The sequence below is a fragment of the Phaethon lepturus genome, unplaced genomic scaffold (assembly GCF_000687285.1).
Source record: "Phaethon lepturus isolate BGI_N335 unplaced genomic scaffold, ASM68728v1 scaffold4728, whole genome shotgun sequence".
NCBI lineage: Eukaryota > Metazoa > Chordata > Aves > Phaethontiformes > Phaethontidae > Phaethon > Phaethon lepturus.
In genome coordinates, this window is record NW_010555414.1 from 1 (window position 1) to 8,866 (window position 8,866).

Below are 8,866 nucleotides of genomic sequence, written 5' to 3' on the forward strand. Positions count from 1 at the left end.
AAGGATATTGTGGGGGACCATGTCAAATACCCCTTTTCTCTTAAGCATGGAGAGAGAACTATTATATGTTCAGAAGCACTTAGCTCTTCTAATTTATTTCATGAGGTTCTAATGTATTGGCTCTGAAAACAAGACAACTGTGGCTCTTTCTACGGAAAGCAAACCATTTTCTTCATTTATTGTGTTATCAAAATAGAGTGTATATATAAAAAAAACTATTATGGTTTTGAAAGCAGTTGCCTTGCAGGTTTCTGTGTTAGTTTTAACCACCAGCCTACTCAAGTTACATGTATGAAGGTGACACTTCACCACATGTGCAAAACAAGACTGAGATTTAAACTGAGAAATTTTCCTTCTCTTTGGGCATCAGAAGTACTGCTATTGCTGTTTTCTTGTATATGTGTGAACTTTCAATTCACTGCTCTGCACAAGGAAGAGTGGGAGCCGAATGAGTTAATTTTCTTCCTAAATAACAGCATTATTGCAAGAAAGGAAGAGAGTCTTGTTATCTCTAGAACTGTTTGCTCTCCAGGTGCTCAGGGAGAATTTCTGTTTCTGTAGTCAGCAGATGGGGCTCGGTGCTTGAAGAACCTGGTTATAAAGATGTTGCTTTTTGCAGTGGCCTTTGGAGATAATTTTCTTAAAAGCAGTTATTTTATGCTTTTGGTATCATTTGAGGTTAAAACACCTTTTTGTACCGCAAAGATCTAGTCATCTTTTTGTGATGTTTTCCTTCACAGGGCCATGATGGCTCACCTCTCTGCAACCTGCAACCACAGCCATTTTGCCAGGCTCTTTCAGAAACAGCTTATCCAGGTAAATTACTTGTTTTTTTTTATGAAGATATATGTCAAAGCTGATTTGATCCTTCCTTGGCCTGAGAAAAGAAACTGTGTCTTGCAAGTTTCTTTGAGATTTTCCTATTGAAACTTTTTTGGGAGAGCCAAATCTTCAGGATGGGCATTTCCTTCCTTTTCCAGAAATACTTATCAGTGATAAATTAGTGATGAACTCTGTAAATCAGAGATAAGGCATACTGAGCACATTGTGAGCCGTAAGAATTAATTCTTCGTTGTTATTTTCTTTGACCTTCTAATTTTAGAACAGTTATAATTTTTAGAAATTTTAAGGATCTATTTTAACATGCATCAAATGCAGAGGTTCCCAGTTATGTTCATTAGCAACATGAGTGTACTATCTGCAAAGAGACTCTGGTTCTTCTGTGTAACAGTGCAACAGGCTCTTTTTGATATAGTATTGCTGTTGTAGTTTACAGGGGGTTTTGGCCAGTTTCAAGCATGATCTGACTTTACTGTAACTGAAAGAATGAAGAAAGAATGAAGAAAGAAAAGATGCTTCTGATTGGAGTATAGATTTTTACTGAATTCTCTAGAAATGACTGGCTTATCAGTGGGTTCACAGAATCAATGTGATTCTGTGAGTCTTGAGTAGCATCTGTGTGTTTGGGGGAGGGGGGCATTAATTTTTTAACTTTATTTAACTCTGTGGAAACTCCAGGAAAATCTGGTCTGGGAATGCATAGTGCAGTATCATGGTCCTTGGAGACTGGGCTAAAGATCCTACTGAGCGGTTCATGAAGACCATGCAAGTCATAGGTGTTCTCTCCACACATCCAGATGTAGTCTGCTAGATGTGCCTGAGTTAGATGTATAGGATTGGAATTCCATCTGTCAAGATCTCTAGGCTGTTTACAGCCAAGGTGGGTAGCATGTTTTGGCATGGGCAAGAGAGATCTGTATGTGGGCCACCTCAAAAGGCCATCCTTGGATTACTCCTGAAACAAAGTCTTGTGAGGAAGGGAGAATATGTGGGGTGAGAGATGAAGTGAAATGATGCCTTATTACAAATTTTCTACCTCGCTACTCTTTTTGTCTCCTGAAGATGTGTAAAGGTCCTATTGGAGGTGGTGGCAGCTGGGGAGACACCCCAGACCTGGATGTCCTTAATATGTTGGGTTCTGATAATCTGAGCCGTCTGAAGAGGCTGCAGGAAAGATTTGTCGTTCCCCAGAGCATCAGAGGACCTTGTCCACCCCCTTCGTTCCCAGGGTGCCAGCAGTTCTTCAGAGACTTCATCCTCAGCGCAGGAAGGTTAGCTGCCCATTGTTGCTGTTTCCTTGGTGAAGTGTGTGGACGAGTGGGGAACACCAGCATGTTGAACTTGCAGCAGCGGGAGCAGTTGTCCTGAGTGCTTGGGGCATGGTGTAACCGAGGCAGAGCATATCAGAAATGTTTTTAAGCTGCATAATACCACACTTAGTGTTCCTGGCCAGCATGCATGGTGAACATGTTAATAATCAGGTTCTGTCTGGAGCACAGAAATACCTTGTCACAGGCTATCAGCATTTTCCAGTGCCAAAGAGTACTGTGTAGCAAGGGCACTGGACCAGCCAAGTGTTTCTGGTGTGGTAGTGCATGAAGCTAAGGAGTTAGAGGATGAAGCCAGCTTCACAGTTTTGTTTAACGATTTTTTTACACTCCACAGCATGGAGGAGTCCTGATCTATGGGGGATTTGAATCTTAAGTTCAGTTACTTTACAGCTTCCTGCTTTGACAGATCCATATTATTATCCTTATGCTGGGACTTGCTAAATAGCATCTGTTCGAAAAAGTACAAAATGAGTGGAAAAGAAGGGTGTCAGACAATACTAGTCTTGTCCCTTGCTTCCTTGTCTTCAGTCTGTTACATTGGATGTCTGCTGGTGCTTGATATAACTCATGAGACAAGCGTGAAATTTTGCAGTGTGTTAGTTGAGGTTTTACTGCTGTTTTCAGCCCAGTCTGACTCATCATCATCTTTTGCTGAAGTTACCAGTTCAATCAGCACCTGATGGATAGTCTGTGCCTGAAGATACTCGAACTGGATGGCCTCACTCTGGTGGAGCATGAGCACAGTGATGGGGAAGCAGATATGGATGAACAGGTAAGCTTTTTTCTGCAAAGACATCTGTCAGGAATTTCTCTGAACTGTTCCTGTACTCAAAGAATTAGTTGCTTGATTGTGGGTTACCTTGGAGCTTCCACTGCTGTATTTGCAGGACAAGAGCTTCTTCATTTGGTTTTGCCATAACTCTGCAACTTGGTTATAGATGTCTGAGCACCTTGGCATTTACTTGATATGCTTCAGGGTGCTTTATAGGACCGTGTCATAAGAGATGATGCACAATAGTTTGGAAAGTAAGAGCCTCTTTCTAGGTTGTTAGTCAATGAAATAACTGAGTCTAGTTATTGCACTCAGTTGCAACAGCTCCTTGTTACTTTTCCATGTAGAAAGATTTTAGTTAGAATGAATTTGTAGTCATGCCTGTTCGTACCTGTTCAGATGTTTCTTCACTCATCTGTACCTATAAGAGGTGTCATAGCGTATAGTCTGTTAGAAAAGTTGTAGCCAAAGGTTCATGGAAACTTGCAGAGCAGTGATGGTATTAAAGGTGGCAACATCAGATCAGCTCTCTGCCCTCATTGACTCTGAAGTTGTTAATATAAAGATGTGGTTGAGCAGCTGCTTATTTTAGAAAGCTCTTGAATTAATATCTTCTCACTATATAAGTGAAGCAGTGCAATGTAAAATGCTTGATAAATATGTATTTTGGAAATGTACCTCTATTAAAAGCAGTCATGAAGCTATGTGGTCCTTTTACATGAAGGCAGTGTAAGTTTGGTGTGGGTAGTTGCTTTGCCAGTTTAGCGTAGCATTGCTTCAGCTTTCTTTTCTTCATTTCAGGATGAGAAGAAGCGTTTCACTGTGGTCCTGTTAAGCCTACGACTCCTCGCCAAGTTCCTGGGATTCCTTGTTTTCTTGCCATATCGCACTGTGGAGCAACCAACTAGGGACTTGCAAGACTCTGCAGTAGCGTTAAGAAACCAAGTAAGAAACCAAACTCTTCTAAGAAATTTAATGTGGCCTTTTGTTGAGAGGCAGGTTTTCTAATCCAAGGAGGGGATTATGAATAGTTATACCCCTTCAAAGTGAGCCAGTGGTTCCTGGGGTGATGTTATACTGTTCTGTGCCCCTACTGCATATTCTGGGGTTGGGAATAAAGGAAAGAAGAGTTTGTGTGAGCTAGAAAAGAGAGACCAGTGCACTGGTAGTGAGGTACTCGGTCTTCTGTTATTTCTGCTAATCTGGGGATGTCATACCAGCACTCTGACCTAGCTAAGATGACTTGTATTTATAGTGTAAAATCCAGCTACCAGGAATATGTGTGTTAGTTTCGCACCCATCTCCTAGAAGTGTGTCATACTGAATGCAAGGAGGCAGGGATTAGACCTTGACTCCACTTGTACATAGTCAGGCTTATAGCCTTATTTTGAAAGTCCCAGTGGGATCTCTGGTTGCTGTTTTAAGTGTGGTTTTTACCTCTGCTCGTGTGCAAAGAAATGTCACGTTTTATGTGTACAGAAGATGAAAACCTAGAAAGAGAAGTCATGATATAGATAAAGTTTTTCTTTAAGTATCAAAAGTTAACTTGAAGCTGCTGCATTAACTTCTCTTGTTCATTAAGACCCTGCCTGTACTGGATGTATTAAAGCTTCTGAGACAGTCCATTCAGGATCAACGTTCTATCCTGACTGTTCCTTGGATTGTGGAGTACCTTTCCCTTGTGGATCATATTGCTCCTTTCCTTGATTACTACAGGAAAGTATTTTGTCTCTTGCTGCATTTATACAGGTAAGAGCTTGGGAAAGGATAATTGTTGAAGAACTTTTCTGTGAAGCTTTGCTTGCTTAGATGAGGTGCCTGGTGTCTGAGAATGCATGCTGGCCCTAGTTTCAGATTCTTATGAAAGTACTTTTTATGTACAAACCATGAGCGCTTCTTATCTTACACAAGGCTGCAAAGGGAGCTTAACCTAAACTTAGAGATTAATATTAGATTTAAATATGTGGTTTTTAATTAAGTAAACAAAATTCTTTAAATCCCCCCTCACTCGTTCTACATCTGCAGCTGTAAATTTTAAACCTTGAATTTGAGCCTTAAAGCTACAAGGTCTCCCATGCCTGAATAATGATTTAGCTTTCTTTCCTACCTACATAAGGGAAATTTAAAGTGCATTCTAGAGAGTTACTTTACACTGACTTTTCCAGTGTAAACTTAAAATGGCATGTTATTCCGATGCATAGAGCTTGCTCTCCACTCTTTAGGGAGGAAAGTAGGGAATGTATACATGGTGACAAGTAGTATAATTAAAAAGTGAGCGGTTTGGGATATTTTTTTTTCCTTAATGAAAAATGAGCTACTGAAATCTAATACTCTTTCTTGCTGCTTTTGCTGCGTGGCAGGTTAATGGTCCTTTCTGAAGATAAGGAGATGAGTTTCCTGAACAAGCTGCTGATCCTTGCAGTTCTGGGTTGGCTTTTTCAGGTAGTCTCCTGTGTGCACACAGCTCTTCCCTGAAGAAAAAGCAGGGCACAGAACTTGATAGAAAATAGTATTGAAATTAGTTAAAACACTGCAAAGCAGTAGTTTGTTTTGTTGGGTTTCCTTTTACACTAGTGTGGGGTTTAAAGAATCCTCCGTATTCTAATGGAGAATTATTTTCCTTTAATGGAATTGTGTGAAGCAACATTTTTTTTCCAGTAGGAATTCTAATTGCTGCCGAATCACATTTTGTACTTCTATCTGCATCCTTGTAAGCAAATTGACAGCTGATTCCTGTTAGAACTGGAAGCTGTTGCCACAAAGATGAAGTGCTATCTGTAAGCCTTGAATTACTGGGGAATTTTTTGTCTGATAAAGGGATGGTGTGTGATGAACTTTTAAAATATTTTTGTGCCTTCAGTTGGAATCAAGGTAACTGTTTAGCAGGAACCTGTTGGAAAGGTGAAAGATGCTGTATGGGGAGTGTAAGAGGGTGGCTTATGTTTTATAGTGATTAAACTAAATCTTTAATTTTATGAAAAGGTTCTCCTTAGGGCAGAGAGGATCCTTAGTGCTATCTTTTTTGTGGGTGGGAGGATGTGAGAGTTTACTGTCCTCTTTATCAGAAATGGTGTAAGTTACTGACTGCTGTTTAGGGTGTAACAACTGGGGTTTCTGTTTCAGGTTCCATCAGTCCCTGAAGAGTTGTTTTTTACCACTGATGTCAGGCAGGAGGGATTGATGATGGATACTGTGACATCTTCTCAGGCTTTGGTGAGTTAGTGCAGCAGCATGTCCTCTGAATGTGTGTATGAGGATGGACCTACCGTGACCTCAGGAGTTTAAGATTTTATCAGGAACTTGGCTTCAGTGCAGCTGTGTTGAGCATATGTAGGCCAAGGGATGTGATGCCCCAGTTTGTCCAAGTACCTCAATTGCGTTGCGTCTCAGATTGTAAACTGCGTGTATTACAGCTCTGGGGCTTTTGTCGGGCAGGAGCCATCTCTCCTGCTGCAATGGCTGGCAGAATAGGTGCAAAATTATTCTGGAGGATCAGATGCTGTTTTCTTGCTCACTGATTATTGCAGTACGAGGTGAGCTGATAGAACTGTAGCTCTTCCCAGAAATAAGTAATAGTAATGGTGAACTCCACAGCAATAGTAAGATGGTACTATACGAGCAAGGTTGCTGACTTTGGAGTCAACCTGTTTTCCAGTTGCAGGATAAAGGGTAATTGAAAAATAGTACGAGCAAGCAGAAAAGGAGGTGAGTTTATGGCATGTGTAATGTTTCAGGTAACTCCCAGACGTGCAAGAGAATATGTAGTATTTCTTGAAAAATGAGCAGTATGTTTGCAAAGATATATGTGTATCTTGTTCTAATAAGAAAGTTCTGTTTTGCCCTGCCTCTTCAACTGGCAGAGATAAGATGCAGAGATTAACTGATTCTTTTTCCAAATGAGTGTGGTACGCACTGCCCTTGTGGATAGGATCTCAAGTTGCTTTTCCTCCCATGCTTCTGTCTGTGCTGTGTTAATACTGGGGATAACATTACTCCACTGTGTGGTGTTCCAGCGAGTCTGGGTGAAGACACCTGTGGAGGTGTAATGCATAGCAGATGTGCCTCATTTGTTCTTCTCCATGGATAGGTTTCTCTTTTACAAGTAGCAGCTGTGGCAACAGCTTTCAGCTGGACTTTCACAGTGCTCAGCAGCAGAGGTTGAGCTACACGAGCTAAATGTAGAGCAGTTCGTTGTGTGTTACAGGGCTGGACTGAACACTTGGGCTGCAAAGTTAATTTTACTGTGGATTTGGAATCCAGTTATTTTTATCGTTTTCGTGGAAAGGTAGTTCTGAAATCTGTCTGTGATCACGTGTATGGGATTTCTGACTTGCTGAAGACAGTTTCTTTCCTGCTGTGTCCTTTCAGCATTTCCTTTCTTTTCTTTCCAGGATTCTGTTCCCTTGGTGGATCAGCAGTTACTTTACACTTGTTGTCCCTATCTTGGTGAGGTTTTTTTTTTTATATTTGCTATATAAAGAAAATATATTAGTATATATTTATTTTTATTTGTCTTTATACTGTGAGTCCTCAGATCATCTTTCTTACCCGTCCTCACAACTTCAGGTCTCAGTTGTGTGTGAGTCAACCTTGATAAAAAGCTGTATTGCAGAAGGTCATGGAGCCGTGAATAGTATCTGGTGAAGCTGGGGGAGGGAGGCTACACAGTCAGGATAGTTAATCTACAGAGCTTGAATACAAAGGGATTGGGGAACTCATCCTTCACAAACTGGAAGTGAAGCATTATCAGGCATGAGTGTACAACTTTCCCAACCTAGGTACAGGGAGAGGTGTTTGTACTGTGAGGAATGCCTTGATCGTATTTCTGCTGCCAGGCAGAGGGGAAGAATCCTTTTGTGCCTTGGTGCTTTTTTCAGGTTGTTGTTTGAAATATCTTTTTCCTGCGGTCTGACTGCCATTGATGAAATCCCTCTCTGTAGACAATAGTCCCAGATGGTGGCATGTTGCTCTGCTTCTTGGGACTTAGCTGCTAGGAAAACTGTGTGTTAAACCTGCATCACGAAAGCTTCTAGTGGTTGAACCTGTCTTCAAGCTGTTCCCGTGGTATATTCTCCTGACCCTGTTGGAATTTTGTATGACTCTGCTTGCCTTGTTGTCCTTGTAGGCTTTACGATTCCCGTTTGCTATGCTAAAAAGTGATGTGCAGAAATGACTGCTCCTTGATCCTTCTGAGCAAGCCCTATGTGCCAGAGAGCTTTTTGGAAGCCGCCTCTTTTGTCTTTGGAGCCTTGCCTGCCCAGTTAAATGGGTGGGGTGCCCCTCTGCTTTTCTGAAATTTCAGCTTTCACAGAAGCTGAGAGAATCTGCTCTGGAAACAGGACTGGCAATGTGAAAGTCTCCCTCGAGTTTTGATTTGTTCCCTTGCTTATGAGGACAATGACTGCTTTTGCATGTCTTTCTGTACAGGCGAGCTGCGGAAACTACTTGCCTCTTTTGTGGCTGGTAGTGGAGCAAAAAATGGTGGCTTTATAAGGAAAATTACTCCCACAGCTGCAGAGTCCTTGGCACCCAAGGCTTTTGTCACACAGCAGAAACTGCAGGTAATGAAGTTGGGGAGTCACAAAGGGATGCAGGGCAGGAGAAATTGCTTGTGTGAGGGTAGGGTACAGAGTGGTATCCTAATGCCGGGGAAAGAAAAGAATGGGCCTAGGCAGCAGTGAGCACTGTGTTTTAACAGTCAGATATCCTTCTTTCTCATTCTTCTGTTATAGTTGTGTGGCTGGGAGACCATGTGGGTGTTGAAATCCGGATAACTTCAGTAAACATTCTTGCAATTGGAACAACTAGCCTGTGTTTCTCTCTGCCTCTTCTTTTAACGTAAAATGTGGCTGTGTTTCTCATACTCTGTTTTGGTTAGATTGTAGCCCCTCTTTCCACCAAAAGAACAAACTGGGTAAGAGGC

At 41.5% G+C, this 8,866-nt stretch overlaps 1 protein-coding gene across 1 annotated transcript in view; it reads left to right on the forward strand.

The window, feature by feature from the left end:
• Positions 1 to 740: 740 nt before the first annotated feature.
• The window catches only part of CDAN1 (codanin 1), a gene marked incomplete at its 5' end in the record, with an annotated part of 17,818 nt that continues 9,692 nt past the window's right edge, over positions 741 to 8,866 (forward strand). Inside the window, 9 exons of the mRNA XM_010292139.1 lie at positions 741 to 816; positions 1,903 to 2,111; positions 2,829 to 2,943; positions 3,745 to 3,888; positions 4,526 to 4,692; positions 5,304 to 5,385; positions 6,067 to 6,156; positions 7,335 to 7,389; positions 8,371 to 8,504. Of these exons, the coding sequence (XP_010290441.1) occupies positions 741 to 816; positions 1,903 to 2,111; positions 2,829 to 2,943; positions 3,745 to 3,888; positions 4,526 to 4,692; positions 5,304 to 5,385; positions 6,067 to 6,156; positions 7,335 to 7,389; positions 8,371 to 8,504 (1,072 nt within the window). The remainder of the gene's footprint in view (positions 817 to 1,902; positions 2,112 to 2,828; positions 2,944 to 3,744; positions 3,889 to 4,525; positions 4,693 to 5,303; positions 5,386 to 6,066; positions 6,157 to 7,334; positions 7,390 to 8,370; positions 8,505 to 8,866) is intronic.